Below are 24,036 nucleotides of genomic sequence, written 5' to 3' on the forward strand. Positions count from 1 at the left end.
AGGGAGGAAAAGAAAATAATTTTAAGAGTGACAAAGTGATTTTTCTCAAGTAGGTTTCCCCTTTATGCATTGTTCTTAAAATTTGTGCTATAGACAACTGAAATCTAGAGACTTTAAGCTATTCTCATGTAGAGAGAACCGAAATTACCAGTGAAGAGAAAGAGGCCCGAGCTTCTCAAGCATCTCCTCACAGAGAAGGATGGCAAAGGCCTCAGATATTAAATGTGTTAAAGACTGGACGTAGTGGCAACTCCAATATAGGCTAGCTTTACAGCTACCATTTCATTACGCTTTCACGAACTTGGCACCATTTTGCTGTGTTACATGGGGCACCAGGATGATTGCACAAATCTGGCAGGGAATATTTAAGTCATACTCTGCTAGTTAAAATAAAAATAATGTGTCCAATATCATAGGAGAATTTTGGTATCATGCTAGATGGGAACTAGCCATCTAGAAATGAGATCATGTCACTAACAGTGCCGAGCACCCTGTGGTTAGGAGTCTGGGCTTTCTCTACAAGACCCATGAATGCTGCATTGGAAGGGAGCTCAGACAAAATACCTCTTTGACCTTTTCTGGCTCTGAGATTTGGCCCCGGCTATTTTAAATTGATGTTCCTCTTGGTTTCCCGGTCCCTACATGAAATGTTAAAGTCTGTGGCTTAACAAGTGCCTTGTAAACAGGACAATGATCTCCCTTGGTTTATAATTACTTCCCCCACTTACAGACTTCTCAGTCAATGTTACTACAAAGCACAGGGCCCTCACTTTAGATCTTTCCTCCAGCCAGCCTCGTTGACTGCTAACCTATACTGGGTCTTTGTATTATATTGATCATTATCTGGATTGATGGCTTTCAAAAGCATTTCATTATCTATACATGAGCTATTAGCTTCCCCAATACTCATTTTCATAGTTATTTTCAAAATAGACAATAGGTCTCCTAAGAAGAAAAAGTCTTTTATCATTTATCCTCTTCCAACAGCTCTTTTCATCTCTAAAAAAAAACGTAAGTAGGCTGGGCATGGTGGCTCACGCCTATAATCCCAGCACTCTGGGATGTTGAGGTGGGTGGATCATGAGGTCAGGAGATCAAGACCATCCTGACCAACATGGTGAAACCCCATCTCTACTAAAAATACAAAAAATTAGCCAGGTGTGGCAGCACACTCCTGTAATCCCAGCTACTGGGGAGACTGAGGCAGAAGAATTGCTTGAACCAGGGAGTTGGAGTTTGCAGTGAGCCAAGATCGTGCCACTGCACTCCAGCCTAGGTGACAGAGCAAGACTCCTTCTGAAAAAAAAAAAAAAAAAGGAAAGGAAAGGAAAAGAGATTAAAAGTAATGTTAATTATCTGAAAAGTACCTATGATACACTGGGGTTTTGCTTTTATTGCCTGAAAATGCATTTCCTCAGACAAATGCCAACATGACTAAAGGGATGTCAATGTCCAGATGATCATATTGCAGTTGTCTGTGCTGGATGTGAGGATGGCCACACAATCCTTTGGTGTACGCTTTTGGTGCAGGGTGAGGGTCTCCATCTATCTGGGAATAAGATGAGAAAGAAACACTAATCTTACAGATGAGATAAAGGCTTATTTCTAGAAAATAGCTATGTACCTGTGTCTGATGCCTTTTTGACAATTTTGGGGTATTTCTGAAATTTTACAAAATAATAACTCTCATATTCCATCAAAATAGTTTCAAGATCAACGTTGTCACAAACTTCAAAGCGTCGTAACCCCAGTTTAGTTTCTTGCTCCAAAGCATTTGCTGTATCGATATATCTGGCAGTTTCACAGAAGAAAAAGAAGAAATTAACTCAGGTGAAAAGAATAATGGCTAACAGGCATTACAAGTCTAAAGGGATGTAATACAAAAAGTAAGCCTATATATAGCACATTAGACCAAAACTAGTATGTGCATATGAGGTTTGCCTATACAGAGCCCAATGGTTGTTAAGTATATTTAACTATTTCTTTCAGAGCAGTTGCCTTTGAAAGTTACATATTTATTCTGGTGATGTCACCACTGTTTAGGATGTTTTTGGAAGTGCTTAAAAAGTTAAATAAGTAAATCAACCAAGAAACATCTTGTGATTTGTCTTTACTCATTTGCATCCTAAAATGGGAATTTCCCCAAACTTGGTTACCGCTTTATTCACAGTTATTCATTTTAGGTAACATTTGGCAAAGTGATAAAACCCAAATTTAACCCAAATTTGCCATCACTGAGGTAATTCAAATGAACAGGTCATGAGCACTGAAGGAAGTTCCAAAGATCTACTAATCAAGATCATCAAAGAACTTTCATATAAGATAACTTCCACTTGGAATGTATTATTTGGGTAATTTTTTAATCAGTCACACATTGCACTACAGGGTGTTTCTGTATAAAAGTAGCACCTTCACCTTGGTTCCTCACTGTCATTTTTACCTTGTTCAGTTGCAAAACTATCCAATTTAAGTAGTCTTAGCACAAGAAGCAAGGGATTTGTCTCAAAATCCTCTGAAAGATGAAAGACTTTCCAGGTTTTAAATTTTAGTTCTTAACTTCTTTTAAAACCAACAATTTTCTCCTGAAAAGTGTGCACATGTGCAAATTAGCATATAATTTCAGGAGCTCATCCAAGGATCCCAGATTCAGCTCATCAAAGGACCCCAGATTCCGATTTCTGCTGCAAGTTAGAGTTCTTTCTGTCTCATTTGAATCTAGATCTAGGAAAGTAGAAAGAGAAAACTTTCTTTTTTATTATACCCTCTTTCTCTTTTTCTCTTTCTTTCTTTCTTCAGACATGGTCTCCTTATGTTGCCCAAGCTGGTCTCAAACTTCTGGCCTCAAGCGATTTCCTTCTTGGCTTCTCAAAGTGTTGGGATAGCAGGTGTGAGCCACCATGCCCAGCATAAACTTTCTTAAAAGAGGTTGCCATGATTATTTTCAATGACCTTGAAATGTATATATCTCTCCTAAGCTAATTTTAAAGAAGCTGCAAATAACAATCACTTGACTCTAGTCTATCAGCTCTATATTTTTTCATGTTTCACCATGCTTCTATAACTATGTCTTATTCCCCATTTTGCAGAGAGAAAAACTAAATCAGTTTTTTATGAATAACTTTAGTATGGAGTAATACATATTCACTTAAGAAAAAAACTAGAAAATGCTGGTAAATCAAAAGAAAATTCTGCCTCTCAGAGAAAATGACTAACATTTCCTCTGTCTTTAGAAACTTTAACATTTTTTTTTCTTTTTAGAGACAAGGTCTTGTTCTGTCACCTAAGCTGGAGTACAGTGGCACAATCTTGGCTCACTGCAGCCTTGAACTCCTGAGCTCAAGCAATCCTTCCACCTCAGCCTTTTGAGTAGCTTGGGCTACAGTTGTGCACCACCGTGCCCAGTTATTTATTTTACCTTTTTTTGTGTGTTTAGAGACAGGGTCTTGCTATGCAGCCCAAGCTGGTCCCAAACTTCTGGTCTCAAGTGATTCTGCCTCCTTGGCCTCCTAAAGTGCTGAGATTATAGGCATGAGTCACTGCACTTGGCCCAAACTTTTAAAATGATTAAATACTTATACATATGCACTTTTAAAACAAAAAGAGGCCAGGAGCAGTGGCTCACGCCTATAATCCTAGCACTTTGGGAGGCCGAGGCCGGCAGATCACCCGAGGTCGGGAGTTCGAGACCAGCCTGACCAACATGGAGAATCCACATCTCTATTAAAAATACAAAATTATCCGGGTGTGGTGGTGCATGCTTGTAATCACAGCTACTCAGGAGGCTGAGGCAGGAGAATCACTTGAACCCAGGAGGCAGAGGTTGCGGTGAGCCAAGATCGAGGAGATCACAGCATTGCACTGTAGCTTGGGCAACAAGAGTGAAATTCCATCTCAAAAAATTTAAAAAAAAATGGAGAGAGGGAGAGAAAGAAAGAAAAAGTGAGAGAAGGAGAGACAGGAAGGATAGAAAGAAAGAAGATGGAAAATGGAAACTTGCACCATAGATTGCTTGTAGTCTTTACTAACTTAACATTATATTCTGAACTCTTTCCAAGATCATGAAGCCTTACCTAAAACAAAAATTACAAAAATAAATGACTGCAAGCCCCATGTTTCCTAAACTAATTGGCCAGAAGAACAAAACTGCTTCTGTGTTTTCCTGTTACACTGAGTTTGAATGAGGTTTGAATTCAATGTGGTTGGCAGGAGGAGCCGCTAGAGATTCTTAACCAACAGAGGGACAGGACAGGACTTTAGAGAAGAGTACTTTTCGGTAAGTAGTGTGCAGTCGTGTGCAATAGTGGGCCTTAATAACAAGACACAAGAGAGAGACGGGGAAGCTGCTAACATAACCCAAGCCTGAGAAGATGGCAATGGAGGACTATTAATAGAAGAACCGGCATCCACGACCCTCCATTGCCTGCTGCACCAATTCTCACTCACACATTCAAACTCTGGTCTTCCTGTTTACTTAATTGTTCCACTTAGGCTGTGCCGCCTCTTCCTCTGCGCCTCTGCCAGGAATGGCCTCACCATCACAGTGGTCTATTCATATTCTACACATCTTTCAAGTCCAGCTCACGTCACCCTCTCTACAAAGCTTTCCCTGCTTGCTTATTTTAATCCATAGTAATCTAACCTCTTGCTGAATTTATAGAACTTCATTAAGGCAGATCTCTTTTACTGACATTCATATGTCCTTAAAAGTACCTGTAGTTAACTGTCATTTTGATAATCCACTTATGTGTCCCTTTTCTAGCAGGGTTTCGGGAAAACGATCAACTCTAGTAGAACTTTCACTGATTCGCGATACAAAGAGCCACCTCGTGGCAGAAAGGAAAAATGCATGCTTTGTAGGCAGCACACTCTTGGCCTTAACAACTACATCTGTGACTTTTATTCGTCTGTCTTTTTGTTTTTACAGTTCTTCTTTCTGTTACAATTTATGGAACACAAAATACATTGTAATAAAAAATCAGGGATTATTTGTGAAAATGGTTTTGTCTTACTTTCTAATTATTCTACCCATCTACATTCTAGTAAGTTCCTCATTGGCTATGCAAATAACATTTACTGAGCATCTAATACTATGTTCACAGTACTGGGCCCTGGCATGGTGAGTTTAAGTTTTATAACAGGCAACTAATCCAGGAAGGCAGCATTCTCAAAGTGATCTGTGGAAAACTAGTCTCTAAAGATGGTTTCATGGGGGAAAAAAAGGAATTCCTTAGGCCAGGAGTTCCTTAGGCCACTTCCTTAGTGCTGAGATTATGCCAGTAATCTCAGCACTGTGGAAGCCAAGGCGGGTGGATCACTTGAGCCCAGAAATTCCAGACCAGTCTGGGCAATATGGCTAAATCTCATCTCTACCAAAAAACAAAACAAAACAAAAAGTAGCCACAGTGGCATGTACCTGCAGTCGAGCTACTTGGGAGGTGGAGGTGGGAGGATTTCATGAGACCACAAGTTCAAGACCAGCTAGGTCTACATAGCGAGATTCCATCTCTAACATAAATAAATAAATAAACAAATAACCGTGTGTGGTGGCACATGCCTGTACTTTCAGTTACTCAGGAGTTTGAGGTGAGAGGATCACTTGAACCCAGAAATTTGAGGCTGCAGTAAGCCATGATCAGGCAACTGCACTCCAGCCTGGGCGATAGGCGAGACCCTGTCTCCAAAACAACAAGAACTTCAAACCCCAGGAAAAACCTTGGTCAAATTGGTTTGCAAGACCTTGAATACTGTGACTTTAGTGTGATATTTACATTGCACATAGAAAATTAGATGGTCCGAGAAGTCCTGAAATAAGGAAACTTGTTTAGTTGAATCCAATATCTGCCAAGCTTACCTGATCACGAAACTCTTAAAGTAACACCTGTTAACACTCTGATAACTACTGTTCCAAGTGTTGCACACACTTAGAAAAGTACTTTGAGGTATTTTAACTCAGGATTCTTTGGATAGAGCTAGTATTCCAGCAAAAGTTAATGTAAAATGGGCCAAACCCACATTCCAATTTCTTTAAGTTCTTTGCTAAACCAAGTTGGTTATTAAGAGAATAAAACCCAAATCCTATCAATAGTAGAAGTATAAGTGTAACTGTTGGGCACAATTCTAAGCAAGTTACATATTTAATCCTCTTAATAATGGCATCTACCTGATACTTAGCTATACCCCATTACTCCATTCTACAGACGAGGGAACTGAAGCATAAAGAGAATAAGTAACTTGTCCAAGATCACAGAATAGCAAAAAGAAGAGTGGGCATCTGAAAGAAAACAGTCTGGTTCCCAAGTCTATCTGCATATCCTAGAAGCCCCCCCATGACAACAAGCCCCACAGCCTTGCCTTAGAGTGGACGCTTGGTGCTTTTTCATATGCTACCCTGGGGGTTACATTTATTAGGTGTCGGGCGAATAGAGCAGAGCAGCCTACTGCCAACATGCAGACTGTCTGGCTTGTCAATTTCAGAAATGCCCTTATAGTCCAGATGGAGAAACAGAGGCATGGAAAGGACCAAAGTCAGCCCTGCCCTGCTCCGAGGCTTGATATCACCCCACTATTCTGTGGAGATACAGTGTTTGAGCCTACACTGAGAAGTGACCGTTCTGTCTGCTAACCATGGGGTGGGCACACTCATTTCTCTAGTCTGGGAGTGGTGGGGCTGTGGGAAGAATGAGCTGTTTTCTCAATAAAATGTATTTCTCTGAACACCAAAAAGAGAAGTGTCTAATAAAATCATGTGTTTCGGCCGGGCGCGGTGGCTCAAGCCTGTAATCACAGCACTTTGGGAGGCTGAGGCGGGTGGATCACGAGGTCAAGAGATCGAGACCATCCTGGTCAACATGGTGAAACCCCGTATCTACTAAAAATACAAAAAATTAGCTGGGCATGTTGGCGTGTGCCTGTAATCCCAGCTACTCAGGAGGCTGAGGCAGGAGAATTGCTTGAACCCGGGAGGCAGAGGTTGCGGTGAGCCGAGATCGCGCCATTGCACTCCAGCCTGGGTAACAAAAGCGAAACTCCGTCTCAAAAAAAAAAAAAAAAAAAAAAAAAAAAAAAAAAAATCATGTGTTTCAAGGTGAGTAAGAAATGTTTTTGTGTTTAAACTGTTGCAATTCATTGTATTTACCAAAAGGAAGTCATTCTCAAAATTCTGATACTAAAGTGTTATGAGGAAGGAGGAAGGCTACATTTTGCAATTAAACAGCTTACATGGTCAGTCAAGGGGAGAAAATAAATCAGATTACTCAATAACAAAGTTTGTTCAAAGGTGCAGTGTCGTAATTGACTACCAAATGCATATACCTGAAATTTTGGGAAAAAGCCCACAAAGAGAACCCCAGATCCTTTAATGACATAAATAATTTTTAAAATGCTTAAGTGCAATTGGAGAGATTTCATTTTCTTTAAAAGACTTTAGGGGCACATGTTCTCAGGATCTCCTAAGGGCTGTGTCATGGAATTAAAAAACAAAAACAAAAACAAAAACAAAAAAACAAACTTTAAAAGATCATAATTCTAGGCTGGGCATGGTGGCTCACACCTATAATCCCAGCACTTTGGGAGGCTGAGGCAGGTGGATCACCGGAGTTCAGAAGTTCAAGATCAGTCTGACTAACATGGTGAAACCCCGTCTCTACTTAAAAAATTAGCCAGCATGGTGGTAGACTTTTGTAACCCCAGCTACTCAGGAGGCTGAGGCAGGAGAATCACTTGAACCTGGGAAGAAGAGGTTTTGGTGACCTGAGCCTGCACCACTGTACTACAGCACTTTAGCCTGGGCAACAGAGCAAGACTCTGTCTCAAACAAAACGAAACAAAACAAAACAAAACAAAACAAAAATCGTCACTCAAAACAAAACCTCAGAAAACATGACCCACACACATTATGATTTTTCCGATGTGATCCTCAAGCAAAAGCAAATCTTCAACACTGGAGCAGACAAATAAAGACCCTGGAAGGCTTTTGGGTCAGGACAAGCCTGGAAAGTTCTCCCACTTAGACCCAGGTGGCCTCCTGACACAACCTTTGACTCTTTGAAGACTGAAAGTCTTCAAGCATAAGATAGATACCCTGATATCTACTATAAAATATAGAGAAAAATACCTCAAAGTCTCTACAATGGCCATTCCCTTCAAGGGGGCAATAGGTTTGTTAAAAACCACAGAGGCTGGCATGGCTGAGAGAAGCAACGGGAACTCTCAGTTCCTTGTCAACTGCCTCCTACCCGCCCCTCCTTTTTCCTTTGTACTTCTCTAGGACTAGGTTCACTGGAGTCTCAAAACTGGCTTTTAGTTCCAGTAGCTCCCTTATTTCACTAGTAGCTGCCATATTTAATAAAGGAAAAGATGCTCATCAGACTTTCTGTGAAAATATCAAAAGTTGGTTTTTCTTGCTCTAACTGCAGATTTCTCCATCTTGGCACTGTTGACATTTGAAGCCAGATAATTATTTATTATGGTGCTGTCCTGTGCGTCAGATGGCATTTGGCAGATTCCTTGGCCTCTACCCACTAGGTGCCAGTGCGACAGCAAAAAGACCTCTAAGCACTGTCGAATATCCCCCAAGGGGTAAAGTCACCCTGAATGAGAACAACTGCTCTAACTCAAAAGTTTTAAAGCCCTAATTCAAATGACCGGAAGGTTGAGGCAGGAAGATCACTTGAAACCAGTAGTTCAAAACCAGCCTGAGCAACAGCAATAAAATAATTGCTCCTGCCTCTTAAAATAATTTAAATATTAGCTGGACATGGTGACATGTGCCTGTAAATCCTAGCTACTAGGGAGACTGAGGCAAGAGGATCCCTTGAGCCCAGGAGTTAGAGGCTGTAGTGAACTATCATCATGCAGCCTAGGCAAGAGAGTGAGACCCCGTCTGTAAAAGAAAAAGTTTGTATGCTCTTAGTCTGAAACCTAAATGTTTTCTTCCTGGCTGAAATTTAATAAGAGAATATGAAGTAGACGTGTCCTTCCAACAGTTTGCGGACCAGTTCTCTTCCCGTTATACCATCCAGCACAGTAGCAGCAGCCCTTACTGTAATTGCTTGTGTGTTTTTAATGAGGTAGGTGGTCAAACCCAAAAGTTTTCAAATTTCCTCTCCCTGCCAGTTATAGAATGGGTATTGCGAAGAAGAGAGCTGGGCTTAGGTTGTCCAAGTAAATGCAATACTTTTATTTTGAGGAAAGGAAAAGTGATTAAGAGATTTATCTTTGTGTATACAGCTACCAGTGGGACTATAGAAAAACCTCTTTATTATGCCGTCTTCAAGTGTGTAGAGGAAAGGAAAAGTACTTTATATACTGGATAGGCCTGTTGAAAAAGTGAAATATATCTAGGTAAATGAGGCAATAAAGGCATACGTCTGAGGCCAGGTGCAGTGGCTCACACCTGTGATCCCAGAGTTTTGGGAGACTGAGGTGGGCTGATCGTTTGAGCTCAGGAATTCGAGACCAGCCTGGAAAACATGGTAAGACCCTGTCTCTATAAAAAAAAAATGCAAAAATTAGCCAGGCATGATGGTGCACGCCGGGAGTGCCAGCTACTGGGGACGTTGGGAGCAGGGGTATGTGGTTAGAGGTTACAGTGAGCTGTGATTACACTCCAGCCTGGACAACAGAATGAGACCCTTTCTCAAATTTAAAAAAAAAAAAAAAAAGTGCATGTCTGGGTTGCTGGGGCAGGATGAGGAATCAGCATTTTTAGGGAAGCAAAAAGATTCCGTATGTTACCATATTGGCAAATACATGACCATTATACATTTGTCAAAACTCACAACACAATATAACTCAAAGAGCATACCCTAATGCAAACTACGGACTTCAGTTAATAATGTATTGGCTCATCAACTGCAATAATATATCACATCAATACAGATGTCACTGGGAGGGAAAACTGGAAAAGGAAAGGGGTGTACAGAACTCTGTACTTTCTGCTCAAATTTTCTGTGAATATAGAACTGTTTAAAACAAGAAAGTCTATTGTATTTAGAAGTACACATCTGGGAAAGTGGAGGGCAGAGAAAGAAGAATTATCTCTGTAAATGTTTGCAATGTAACATACCCTTCTCGTGTTAAATAATGCAAAATCAAAATGAGAAGATTTTTTCGTCGTGCTTCTGTCCTCATCTCGCACTGTGAACAAAAAGAAAAATTTAGGTAGGACCACAAGAAAAATAACACTGCTGTTGTAGCAACAAACCCTGGAAGGTAAATGTAACTACCTTTCAAAACCAAGCAGCAGGACTTAAAGGCTGGAAAACAGTTCAAAGTCTCTAAGGACGTATAAAGTTGTTTTCCATTGTTATTTTCTTCTTAAAGCTGCCTTCTCAATTGTAAACTTAAGGGACAATGATTTAAATTAGGATCGCTCTTTATCACTTGGACTTCTTACTGCCGAGCCAGTTGGCCTTTTATTGCTTATAATCGTGAAGAAACAAACGCACATCTACTACTATTGGGACCAGTTTAACGAAAGTGATTAGAGTAAGATAATCAGCTGTGAGCCAGACATCAGCTGTGACAACACAGGCACTTGCCTGCTCCCATATTTTAGTTCACTCAGAGCCCCACCCAGTCCCTACCAAATGCAGAGAGGAGTTCCCACAAACTATTCAGGGGTGACTGCACAGGTAAGCATTTAGAATAGCCACTGAGAATAGCAGAGACCATAAAAGGACAACTCCTGTGTAATAAGGTCCTTGCTCAAACTGGATGAATCTGTGCATTTATTCTCAGTGTTAATGTGCTACATTTGGAAATCTCGTATTTACAAAATAGTCATGTTTAGTAATACTTCCCTTATTTGAAAATAACTTATCTATCTTTATCTAAGGAGAATACAGGTAAGGACTAGATAAAAGCCGTAAAAGGTCTTTGTGTGGCCTAAATTACATCATAAACTCTAAGCAAAAACACTTATATTTATGATACATATAAATACTTCAGGAGCTGGGCATGGTGGCTCACACCTGTAATCCCAGGTATCTGGGAGACCAAGGTGGATGGATCAATTGAGGTCAGGAGTTCAAGACCAGCCTGGCCAACATGGTAAAACTGCATCTCTACAAAAAATACAAAAATCAGCCAGTGATAGTACCACGCATCTGTAATCCCAGCTATTTGAGAGGCTGAGCCATGAGAATCACTTGAACCTGGAAGTCGGAAGTTGCAGTGAGCCAAGATCTTGCCACTGCCCTCCAGCCTGGGTGACAGAGTGAGACTCTGTCTGAAAACAAAAAGTGAAATACAAACAAACCAAAAAACACTTTTCAAGCATTCATGCTTGAAAATTAATGTTGTAATAAAATTAAAATTAATGTAATAAAATTAAAACGTATATAATTACTTGAAAATAATACTAAATTTTTTTCTAAGTTGCTTTTTGTTGTGGTGAAATATATGTAATGTAAAATTTACAATTTTAACCAGTTTTTTCTTTTTTAATTTTTTTTGAGACAGTGGTGTGATTAGTTCGTATGGCAGCCTTGCCCTCCCCAGGGTCAGGTGATCCTTCTGCCTCAGCCTCCCGAGTAGCTGGGACTATGGGTGCACACTATCACTTAGATAAAACTAATCTGGCTGATTTCTATACTTTTTTATAGAGATGGGGTCTCACAGTGTTGGCCAAGCTGGTCTCAAACTCCTGGCCTCAAGCGATCTTCTTACCTTGGTCTTTCAAAGTGCTGGGATTACAGGTGTGAGCCACCACACCTGGCCCATTTTAATCGTGTGTGTGTGTGTGTGTGTGTGTGTGTGTCAAGCCTTGCTCTTGTGTGACAGGCCACTCCTTGCTGGAGTGCACTGGTGCGATCTCGGCTCACTGCAACCTCCGTCTCCCAGGTGCAAGCAATTCTCCTGCCTCAGTCTCTGAAGTAGCTGGGATTACAGGTGCTTGCCACCGCGCCCAGCTAATTTTTGTATTTTTAGTAGAGACAGGGTTTCGCCATGTTGGCCAGGCTGGTCTTGAACTCCTGACCTCAGGTGATCCACCCGCCTTGGCCTCCCAAAGTGCTGAGATGACAGATGTGAGCCACCATGCCCAGCCATCATTTTAACCACTTTTAAGTGTACAGTTCAGTGTCATTAAATACATTCTCATTGTTGTACAATCATCATCACCAACCATCTCCAGAAAGTTTTCATCTTCCCCAATTGAAACTTCATTCCCATTAAAGAGGAACTCCACATCTCTCCTGCCCGCAGCCCCTGGCAACCACCTCTCTACTTTTCTGTCTGTGGGCCGGGATAGCTTTGAATGCAGCCAAACATAAATTCGTAAATTTTCTTAAAACATTATGTTTTTTTAAAGCTCATCAGCTATCATTAGTGTTAGTGTATTTTATGTGTGGCCCAAGGCAATTCTTCCACTGTGGCCCAGGGAAGCCAAAAAATTGGACACCCTTGCCCTAGAGGAAACAACCTTAATTATTTTAGCTGTTTCTTCTGATATTTACTTTCATGTTTCTAAATAATTCATCATTGTTTCATGATATGTGTGTTAGGCATTAACTATTCACTTCCATTAAGGTAGATGAGAACTGAGCTGTCTTATACGCTGTTTAAACTATCCTTCCCTACAGTTGGATCAATATTTAGTGATTACATTATTAGGACTAGGTAAAAATGGTTTACTGTAGAGCCAAAAATACCACGGTTACTTTTACATTTCCGTACATTTTTTGAAATGAATAGCCACCCCATTTTTATTGGGTTACTTTTCAACATACCTATTGTTAATAATCAAAACACTCGAACATCTCCTATCACTTCCCATGCCATCAAATACATCAAATTTTGTGTCCTTTCTACTCACTCATCTCTTGCTTCCCTCTTGGAGCCACTATCCTCCTGTTCTGCTGCAGAGGCTGACTCTTACACCTGCAATAGATGGTTTTTCTGGGATTTCCTTTTGACATTTTCCTGCATTGGATCCCCTAGAAACTGAGTCTTTCTCTTTTCGGGTCCCTCTCTTGTTTTGATAGCACACATTATCTTGAGTAAAGGTGTATAGGATATAAATGTTGAGAATTTGTATGTCTGAAACTGTCTTTATTCTACTTTAAGCTTGATAGCCTAAAAAGGTATAACATTACCTTCTTATTCCTGATCCTCCACATGTAGTGTAATTTTTCTTCCCAGGAAACTTTTAGGATCTCATTTTTAACTCTAGGGTTCTAAAATTACACAATTTCTTTTTTGGTGTGGGTCATTTTCAATTCACTGCCTAACCATTGTCAAGCTAGAAATTCTCATGTTATCCTTTTTGGAAAACTTCTTTTATTATTTCTTTGGTAAATTATTTTCCTATTTTCTCTGGTTCATTTTCATAAATACGTATTAATTGGATAAGGGATATTCTGGATTGACTTTTAAAGGCTTTTTCCAACACTGTTCCATTCCTTTGTCTCTTTTGTTCTATAATCTGGGCAATTTCCTTGGCCTTATTTTTGAGCAGAATTTATTTAGATGATAAAATTTTTGATTTCCAGAAGATTCTTCTTATTCTCTGATTCTTCTTTCATAGCATCTTATTCTTGTTTTTTTTTTTAGCATATTCTTTTACCTTATGATTTAAAGTCATAACAAAGAGGTTCAGTTATATTCAATATTTGATGTGTAAGTAGTCAGGTAAAACAGTAACCTATTTTATAAACACGTTCATCCAAAAGAATTCAAATAGAAAGCTTTGTGCTTAAGATGATAAGCCTTTATTCAGCTTGCTAGAAAACACAACACATAAGGCAACCTGTGTTTCAGACAAGATCGGGCGCGTTCAGGGTAGTATGGCAGTAGACAAGGCAACCTGTGTTTCAAAATGTTTGTAAAGGGAGCATACTAAGTACCATTTGTTTGACCACTTTTGCTCTCTGCCATTCAAAAACTAGTAGTTGCTTTGAATTTAGTCTGAAATAAATAAAAGTCAGGACTCTCAGATGTCCAAAAGAAAAAGAGATTTAAAAACATAATCCTTGAACTTTTAAGGTAGATGACATAAAAAGTAGTGATTCAGAATGAGAGAAATAGTTGCGAAGGTCACGTTTAATAAAGGACTGGTCTCCAAAATATACAGACCCAGAAAAACCCTCTTAAAACTCAACACATACACACACACACACACACACACACACACACACAATCCACTTAAAAATGGGCAAAACACATGAACTGACACTTCACAGAAGAAGATATACAGATGGCAACCAAGCATATGAAAAGATAACATTATATGTCATCAAGGAATGGCAAATTAAACAACAATGAAATACCACTACACACTTACTGGGATGGTGAAAATTCAAAATACCAAATGCTGGTGAGGATGTAGAGCAGCAGAAACTCATTGATTGCTGGTGGGATGCAAAACAGTGCAAACACTTTGGAAGACACTTTGACAGGTTTTTTAAAGTAAAGACTAACCATACTCTTACCCAGCAATTACTCTGACTAGCAATTGCACTCCTTGGTATTTACCCAAATGAATTGAAAACTTATGTTCACAGAGAAACTGGCACAGTGATGTTTATAGCAGTTTTATTCATAACTGCTAAAATTTGGAAGCAACCAAAATGTCATTCAGTAGGTGAGTGGATAAATAAACTGTGGTACATTCAGACAATGGAATATTATTCAGAGCTAAAAGAAATTAGCTATCAAGCCATGGAAGAACATGAAGGAAATTTAGATGCATATCACTAAGTGGAAGAAGCCAATTGAAAAGCCTATAAACTGTATGATTCCAAATATATAAACTTCTGGAAAAGGCAAATCTATGGAGACAGTAAAAGGATCAGTTATTGCCAGGGGTTGGGGAGAAGAAGGGATGAACAGGTAGAACACAAGATTTCTAGGGCAATGAAACCACTTTATATGATATACTATAGTGAGAGATATGCATCATTACACATTTGTCCAAACCCACAGAATGTACAACAGCAAGCATAAACCCTCATGTAAAATGGACTTTGATTGACAGTGTAGATTCGTCAATTTAACAACAACTTAATCACTGTAGTTTGGGATGTTGATAGTGGGGGAAGGTGAGCTTGTGGAGAGGGAGGTATGTGGGAATTCTCTAAACTTTGTTCACTTTGGCTGTAAATCTAAAACTGCACTTAAAAAAATTCTATTTTTTAAAAAGTAGTGACTAATTTTTAAACAAACATGTCAGGCCTACTGTACTTAAATGGATGTTTATGCTTTCAAATTAGTTCCTTGGCAGATCATGTTCTTATTCCATTGCTCAAAAAACTTCTGAAACTCTTATTATAAAATTGTATTCAATACAGATTAATGACCACGTCTTCCCCTCAAACTGTATTTACAAAAATAATCATTGTTGAAAAATGGGACAATGCATAAAACCATGAGAAAAAAACACACGTGGTCACATTCTTTTTTAAAATTTATTTTTATTTGTTTAGAGATAAACGGGGATCTCACCATGTTACCAGGCTGGCCTTGAATTCCTGGCTTAAGTGATCCTCCCACCTCAGCCTCCCAAGTAGCTGGGATTACAAATGTGCACCACTCCATCCAGCCTATACTTTTTAAGTCCTCTTACAAAGTAGTACCCTCATGTGATATGATAACTTGTTTTATAAAATAATATTTTGTACATATTTTTCCAAGGCATTAAATGTTTTTACAATACTTGACTTTTTTTTTTTTTTCTTTGATTCTCAGGCATCAGAAAGGCTAAACTAATCAGATGATTAGGTTTGGTATGAAAGGATTCAACTCAGAGCAGATAATTACTTGGAATGAATTATGGGGAAGATTATGAATGAATTATGAGAAGACCTATGGGGATTGGACACCGACCCTAGGGTGGTTCAAGGGGCGGGTCATTTGGATTCCTTATTAAGGACAGAGCCCAGGCCCTTCCTCACTATTTCCAAGTCTTTGGCCAACTGGTTGCTTGGACTTGCCCTCTTCTGAATCTGGTCAGAGCAGAGCATGGACATGAGAACAAGAACTGTCACCGAGAAGCCGTGGTGGACCCTGCCCGAAAACTTTGATGCTCCAATGGTGTTCCACATGGAAGCGGACCAGGAAGAGCTTATCTTCGGTGAGTGGCTCTTGCTAATGTCCCTTTCTTCAGCCTTGTCTTCTCGGGTTTCAATCTTTCCCTACTCTGCCACCTTCATAGATCTCGGCTCCCTTCCCCCAAGGCCACCTCCCCACTCCCCAAGGGCTGGTGGCTGACATTCCCTCCTCTCACCTCTTCTGCTCCCAGGGCACAGTGACACATACCTTCCCTGCATCGAGATGAACAGCCGCACCCTTATTCAGCTGGAAAGCTGGTTCACAGCTACAGGCCAAACTCGTGTGACTGTAGTGGGACCGCACAGGGCCAGGCAGTGGCTGCTGCACGTGTTCTGTTGTGTGGGGAGCCAGGACCCCTATCGTCATGCTCGAGGTAGGTATCCTCGGCTGAACTGTGGTGGTGGAGGGGCTTGATGGTGGAGTTCTGGCTGAGTTGTGTGGCATCTTGGGTTCTTGAAGAATCCCTTGTGTGGCTGGGGAATCCAGGTGCTTCCCAGAGTCCATTAGGAAAGGAAGGGCTCATTTCTGTGGCCAGGTAGCCAGGAGGTATAAATGGGTTACCTTGGAAAGCCAAGGCTGGGGTGACATCCACCTTGCAATGTCCCTGGTGGAGTCCCGGCCTGCCAAGGGCCCCAGTAATGGGCTTTGCTTCAGCAGCCCTGGACCTTTCTTTTTTTGCAGGTCTTGAGATGCTGGAGCGTGTCCGGAACCAGCCCCTGACCAACAATGACCTGGTCGCCTCCATTAGCCTGCCACTGTACGCCGGAGACCTGTCTTTGGCTCCCAGGATAAGTGGAACCATCTGTCTTAGCATTCCTCAGCCTTCCCCTTACCAAGTGATTGGCTGCTCGGGATTCCATCTCTGAGTTCACTCTATCCATAATTAAGGACTGATCTCCCCTGGGAAGTGCGGATGAGAGAAGTCTTGGCTTTGCTTTTGGTGAGAAAGTCAAGAAACACACTGAAGAAAGCTTGAATTTCTGGGTCGAGTCCTGCCTGTCCCTCTCATGCCTTCTAGGCATGTGTCTGAGGGAAATCCGAATGTAAAAAAGCGTTATATTGGCAAAGCAATCCAATAAAATAAGCTACTTAAGATGCAAAGCCTTTCATGTGCTGTCCTCTTTTTCCTTGGGATGAACTTATTTAGCCCTGCAGGGGCTTCTCTGGGCAAGGCCAGTGCTGAGGTCTGGGGAGTCCCAGCCCAGGGAAGGAGCCAGGCACAAAAGTCAGCTCTTTCGGGAACTAGTCCTCTCAGGCCTGGAGCCTGGTTAGGCTGCTCTGAGTTGAGTGAAAACAGGGGCTTCTGAAAAGGGATCCTCCTCAAAGTCCAAGGGTTTTCCTGGACCTTGAAGTGTAGACCAATGGGGAGAATGGAAAGGTGGGAGGAAGGGTCCAGATAGAGGTTCTGAAGTCCCTCAAACTGTCAATTAATACCTTCCAGAAGTTTCTCCAAATGCCAAATCTACATTTGGATCTGTCTAGTCAAGATTGTGGCAAGCTAATCTTGTCCTCAGTTGAACCCTTCCTGTTCCAATTTGTTCTTTCTCCAGCAGTCTGTATCTTTTTTTTTTTTAAAGAAAGAAAGAAAGAGAGAGAGAAAGAAAGAAAAAAATAATAATAATAAAATAAAAAGATGCCGGGCGCGGTGGCTCAAGCCTGTAATCCCAGCACTTTGGGAGGCCGAGGCGGGTGGATCATGAGGGCAAGAGATCTAGACCATCCTGGTCAACAAGTTGAAACCCTGTCTCTACTAAAAATACAAAAAATTAGCTGGGCATGGTGGTGCGTGCCTGTAATCCCAGCTACTCAGGAGGCTGAGACAGGAGAATTGCCTGAACCCAGGAGGCGGAGGTTGCGGTGAGCCGAGATCGTGCCATTGCACTCCAGCCTGGGTAACAAGAGCGAAACTCCGTCTCAAAAATAAATAAATAAATAAATAATAAAATAAAATAAAAAGAATAAAGAAAAGGAAGAAAGAAAAAGAGAAAGACGGAGAGAGAATGGGTGTTGCTTTATTGCCCGGGCTAGAATGCAGTCTAAAAATGAGTATGCCTATAATCGTGCTTAATAATGGAGATATGAAAAAAATGAGGGAAGAAAATAACAAGCAACCAACCAATGTTTCATTTAAACCTGTAAGTAGGTATAATGTGGTACTGATAAGAGTGTGTCTTTTGTGTATTTAAAGTGGAGAGTTCTATAAATGTTTATTAAGTTTACTTGTTCCAGATCTTGAGTTCAAGTCCTGGATATCGTTAATTTTCTGTCTCATTGATCTGTCTAATATTGATGTTGAAATCTTCCACTACTATTGTGTGGGAGTCTAAGTCTTTTTATAAGTCTTATATATCTGGGTATTCGTGTATTGGGTGCATATATATTTAGGATCTTTAGCTCTTCTTGTTGCATTGATCCTTTTATCATTACATAATATCGTTCTTTGCTTCTTTTGATCTTTGTTGCTTTAAAGACTATTTTATCAGAGGGAAAAACTGCAACTCCTGTTTTTTGCTTATTTATTTATTTTTGCTCTCCATTTGGTTGGTAAATCTTTCTCCATCCCTTTGTTTTGAGTCTTTGTGCATACTTGACTTTTAATGTACGAAGAGAATGTATCATAACTTAATCAATCTTCTATTGTTATGTAAATATATGCCTCTTCCAATTTACAAATACTATTAGGAGATCTGGCTATTTCTAAAATCCAAATTAATCCTCAAGGACAGATCAGATACATTAAGGGAGCTTTAAAAGCATACAACAGTCCACTTGGAAACAATGTTACTGGGAACGTTTGTACCTCCGTCCTTGAAGACAGTGGTGAAGAGGGGAAAATGGCTAACAAACCCAAAAACAAACTACTAAGAAAGAATCAAGAAGGCAATTACAGTAATCTTCTTTGCTGTATTTTATGTTATTGTAATATATACATATAATTTATACAAAAAAGTATATAACACAGCCATTAATTTTTAATAATAACCACCACCTAGATTATGACCCAGAGCACCTTCCGTATCTTAGAAGCTCCCTTGGGTGCTCCCTGCAGGTGGCTCTCCTCCCTCTCTCCTGGTAATGACCATCCTGAATTTTGTGCTAATCATTCCCTTTTTCTTTCTGATTTTTACCAGATACGTATGTATTCTTTAAAAAAATGTATCTGTTTAGTTTTCTCATGTTTGAACTTTATATGAATGAAATGTGCATCTGTTTTTGGTGACTACTTTTGTCCAACAGTATGTAATTTTCTCAATGAAAATTAATATCAACATAAAGATTCAGAAATTAGCCAGCTATTCCATGAAATTTTCATTTAAATTATCTGCTCTGAGGAATCACCACAGCATTTTTCACAATGGTTGAAATAATTTACATTTCCACCGACAGTGTAAAACAATGGAGCTATGCTCTTATGAACATTCATGTTTCTGTTTTTAATGTATGTGGAAGGAGTATTGTTCCTTGTTGCCCACTTCTGAAGGATAAAAATGTGCTAAGGATATTAAAGACATTCATTGCCAGATCAAGGTTGACCCTTCTTTTTCTGAAGAACATTAGACTGGAAATAATGTAGCCTTGGCCCACATCCCCTCACCGAAATTTGAAAGTGCTGAGTAATGGTTTGTTTGTGCTTTTTGTTTGTTTTTGGGTTTTTTTGTTTCTGTTTTTGAAATGGAGTTTTGCTCTTGTTGCCCAGGCTGGAGTGCAATGGCATGATCTCGGCTAACTGCAACCTCCACCTCCTGGGTTCAGGTGATTTTCCTGCCTCCCCTCCCAAGTGAGTGGCTGGGATTGCAGGCACCTGCCATCACACCTAGCTAATTTTTTGTATTTTCAGTAGAGATAGGGTTTAGCCGGGGCTTAGTCATGTTGCCCAGGCTGGTCTTGAACTCCTGACCTCAAGTGGTCCACTTGCCTCAGCCTCCCAAACTGCTGGAATTATAGGCATTAGTCATCGTGCTTGGCCAAGTGCTGAATAGTAGGGTTTTTGTTTTTTGGTTTTTGGGTTTTTTAAAGACAGAGTCCCATTCTATCGTCCAGGCTGGAGTGCAGTGGTGCGATCGCAGCTCACTGCAACCTCTGCCTCCAGGATTCAAGTGATTCTCCTGCCTCAGCCTCCCAGGTAGCTGGGACTACAGGTGCATGCCACCACACCCCACTAATTTTTGTATTTTTAGTACAGACAGGGTTTCACCATGTTGGTCAGGCTGGTCTTGAACTCCTGATCCGCCGGCCTCAGCTTTCCAAAGTGCTGGGATTGCAGGCGTAAGCCACCACACCCGGCCTGAATAATAGTTTTTAAAGCTTCCACCAATTCAGATATGTTTTTAAACATGTGACATAAGAATAAAATCTTGACTTTTTTTTTTTTTCTTTGCTGGAGAAGTGACTTTTTGGATAAGGGAAGAAAAGCCAAGGGCTGTGAACATTTACTGCCATACTGAAAGAAAATTTAGCATTTTTTGGACACATTTTTTCTGTAGGTTTTGATACAAATACAAAATACTCTGGGTGCAATGGCTCATGCCTGTGATCCCAACACTCTGGGAGGCCAAGGCGGGTGGATCACCTGAGGTCAGGAGTTCAAGACCAGCTTGGCCAACATGGTGAAACCCCATCTCTACTAAAAATACAAATACTAGCTGGGCGTGGTGGTGGATGCCTGTGGTCTCGGCTACTCGGGAGGCTAAAGGAGGAGAATGGCTTGAGCCCTGGAGGCGGAGGTTGCAGTGAGCCAAGATCATATCATTGCACTCCAGCCTGGGTGACTGAGAGTTTGTCTCAAAAAAATAAATAAATAATATAATAAAATATGTAGATAAACATACACAAATACACTGGGTTATGTAAATATGTCTGTGTAATGTCCATCTGTGAGTATTTTTTGCAAAAACTTTCAAAATAGAAGTCAGAGGTCATTTCTCTACCCAGCCTCCTCAGAATCGGCGAATTCAGTCAATTAGCTCAGCTCAGATGATTCCAATTAGTCAATTAGCTCAGCCCAGGTGATCCTAAGATGATAATTAGCTCAGCTCAGGTGGATTCCATCAGACAATTATCTAAATAGGAACTGTGGCTTTATCAGTTCAGTCAAGTAATTGATAGTTAACATAAATTGTGCATTGATATAAGAAATAATGTAGTACCCTGAAATGCTAACCTGGAAATATAGCATTACATAACTGCACTGACAGCTTACTTCTTAGACTTATTCCCAGAACCTAAAGCTTTATGTTTACACAAACAACATTGCTTGGCTATGTTTTATTGTGAGATGCTATTGTGCCATAGAGTACCAACATAAGTCTACATCTGTATTCTCAATATATACTAGAGCATTTAAAATATCTTTTAAGAGCATGCTTTAAATTTATAAATATTTATGTAAACATACTCATATAATCCTGAAAAAAAATTATCTGCATCTATGGTTTTCTGGTCTATCTGGGCCAATTTCAAAGGGTATTATAGGTTGCTTCTCCAATGTCTCTTAAAGTAACATCTTTTTGCCAGAAAACAGAAATATCATTAATACTTTTAGCTGCCCACAGCACCTGGCATGGTGCCAAATGCCAAGCAGAAACTATTTCTTTATTTTTCGTATTGTTTATTTAATTTTCTTATTGTATTTTCTTCTCTCCTCATCAGCTTTATTAAGGTATAATTGACTAATAAAAATTGTTTATGTTTATTTACATACGATTTTGTGGTGAGAAGATTGATATTTCTTGATAGGTTTATTAGATAACTTTTTTTCAAACTATAGGTCATAAAGTCAACTTTATAGGTTATAAGCAGCGTAGTTCAGTAAAGTAGAATTATTGCAGAATGCATAACAGGTAAGGAGGATTAGTATGGTGTCAGGAAACTTTTGTTGTATTTGTGTGTGGGTATGTGTCTATGAGAGAGAATTCTGAATTTCAGTCTAAGATGTCTTACAGTTGGTCACAGTAAAAAAAAGTTTGAAAGCCACTATACAAAATGACACTATTTTGATATAAAAGATATCTGACATTTGTAGTTTCCACTTATCTTTCTGAAGTTTTTTTTTTTTTTTAATTGCATTTTAGGTTTGGGAGTACACGTGAAGAACATGCAAGATTGTTGCATAGGTACACACGTGTAAGTGTGATTTGCTGCCTTCCTCCCGCCTATATCTGGCATTTCTGAAGATGCTGACATGACAACTCTTGGTGAAGACTGAACCCTTTCTAATTTGCCAAAGTTAACCTCGGCCGTAAAAGTCTTTCCCTCGTTTTTTTTGTAATTAAATTTGCCTAACCTATAGTGCCATCTAGTGTATTAGAAGGGGAAGCCCTTCATAAAATTTAGGTCATTCCAAAATGACCATTATTTGCATAATAAAAATGACAATCATCATAGAATTCAGTCCAGATCAAGTTGGCAAAACAAAATTATAACTGTGTATTAAATAGGCAGAAATAGGATTGATGGGATATGTTTCTAAATGTATATGGTCTCAAACCTATGTTTGGAGTTTTGGTCCAGAATTTTAAGTCTGAAGGGTACCTGTAAATCACTGAATCTCAGGGGCCCCTGGAGATTATTTGAATCTCAGGAACCTGAGATCTAAAAGAATAAAGGAATTTGCTGAAAAGCCTGAAGAGGTGAGGGCAGAATCTTGGCTTCTGAGCCAGTGCTGCTCCCTTCATCAATGCCTCCTCGTCATTCTCTCTGCCGTTTACATTCATTCTAGACCAGAGATAATCCACTCTTTTATATCACTTCATAAACTCCATATCCTGCACAACCAGTAGTTTAATTTACCAAAATCTGTGTGCTGAACTTGCCAGAAACAAACAACTATGGTTACTAGCCAGTATTCCCTAGTTGCAGTAACGAACAATGTATGTTACAGTTTCTCAAACTTAATTTCCCACAATACTAGCAACCATTTCAAAGCTGTTATTGGCTAGACCTCCTTCAAAAAGTCACCCTGCTGCACCAGGAGTAGTATGTCTTATAGGAGATTATGTCTTGTAATTGCTGAATAGTTGCAGACCTGCTAAATAAAACTAAACCATTTCATATGCATGTAAAAGTCTTTGAGAATGCAAAGATTGAAATTGGCCTAAAGAGCCATGATAGTGGTCTACATTTTCAGAGACTGTATATGGGATGCTGATTTGTCCCATTTCTAACGATGTCCACATCCCTCCATATGAGAGGTTCGAATGCAACGTCCTGTACATCACATGAAATAAAGCCTGGAAAGTGCTTTGAACATGGTGGGAGTGCTATGCCAATATTACGGATAGTAATTGATGGGTGCCCAGCAGCTGTTAGTTACTTTGCTCATGTATTTCAGAGTGTCTCTATTCTTCACTCTAGAAGCATTTGCTTCTTCCTAATTGAAACATGTATTTGTGCAAATGTTCTCTTCCACTAGGTCACTGAGAAAAAGTAGCTAGTGTTCTGCGTGTGCACCCCAGTACTGGATCCACTGCACTGCGTTTGGCTGAATTTCTTAAAGATGAGGAGAGTCAATTATACTATATTACAGAAATACTCCGTGTATGCACAGACACGCATATACCCAGAAAAACTCATTAGGGAAAACTCGTTAGATTTATTAGAGGGACAGAAAAGAAGATCCTGGAAGAGATGTTTAAAAGCAGGGAGGAGAGGGCTGGGGAGGATGGGAGAATTGGCAGGGTAGGCGGGTGGGGGGTGGGCAGGTAAGGAAACAGAATTTCTCTTTGGACTAATGAAAAGGTTCTAAAATTAATTGAGGCAATGGAAGTATATCTCTGTGAATATCCTTAAAGTCATGGAATTGCACATTTTAAATGGGTGAATTGTACCGTATATGAATAAAGATGTTTTAAAATGCAAAAGGTGGGAGAGGGACAGAGAAAAGAAGGCTTAAATAAATGTAAATAATTTAAGTAAAATTTTGCCCTGATATATAAAATAAATAGTCTAACTGAAAATAGAAATCATCTTATGCAATATTTTGAAGCT

General features: G+C 39.9%; 2 protein-coding genes across 11 annotated transcripts in view; one reads left to right on the forward strand and one right to left on the reverse strand.

Annotated features, from left to right (window-relative positions):
* Positions 1 to 24,036, reverse strand: part of KATNAL2 (katanin catalytic subunit A1 like 2) — a 183,822-nt gene that overhangs the window by 63,910 nt on the left and 95,876 nt on the right. For 6 of the 10 annotated variants that reach the window (XM_039463586.2, XM_039463584.2, XM_039463585.2 and 3 more), the window contains exons 2-3: positions 10,067 to 10,137; positions 1,625 to 1,791 (exon numbers count right to left, since the gene is read on the reverse strand). In XM_039463586.2, the coding sequence (XP_039319520.1) occupies positions 1,625 to 1,791; positions 10,067 to 10,137 (238 nt within the window). Of the gene's footprint in view, positions 1 to 1,624; positions 1,792 to 10,066; positions 10,138 to 24,036 lie in introns of those variants that run through there. The other 4 variants (XM_074383501.1, XM_074383502.1, XM_074383504.1 and 1 more) reach the window with 4 other exon arrangements.
* Positions 15,953 to 17,151, forward strand: LOC101035975 (KH homology domain-containing protein 1-like). Its single transcript, XM_074384263.1, has 3 exons — positions 15,953 to 16,072; positions 16,241 to 16,423; positions 16,732 to 17,151. Exons 1-3 carry the CDS (start codon positions 15,961 to 15,963, stop codon positions 16,914 to 16,916), a joined length of 480 nt encoding a protein of 159 aa, XP_074240364.1. The 5' UTR covers positions 15,953 to 15,960; the 3' UTR covers positions 16,917 to 17,151.

The sequence above is a fragment of the Saimiri boliviensis genome, chromosome 13 (genome assembly GCF_048565385.1).
Source record: "Saimiri boliviensis isolate mSaiBol1 chromosome 13, mSaiBol1.pri, whole genome shotgun sequence".
Classification (NCBI taxonomy): Eukaryota; Metazoa; Chordata; class Mammalia; order Primates; family Cebidae; genus Saimiri; species Saimiri boliviensis.

Bases quoted from the DNA above. Each gene is read 5' to 3' on its own strand.
- LOC101035975 (XM_074384263.1), top strand. From the start codon at position 15,961: ATGGACATGAGAACAAGAACTGTCACCGAGAAGCCGTGGTGGACCCTG. The intron at 16,073-16,240 runs GTGAGTGGCTCT...TTCTGCTCCCAG, and splicing joins CCAGGAAGAGCTTATCTTCG to GGCACAGTGACACATACCTT. The intron at 16,424-16,731 runs GTAGGTATCCTC...CTTTTTTTGCAG, and splicing joins CCCCTATCGTCATGCTCGAG to GTCTTGAGATGCTGGAGCGT.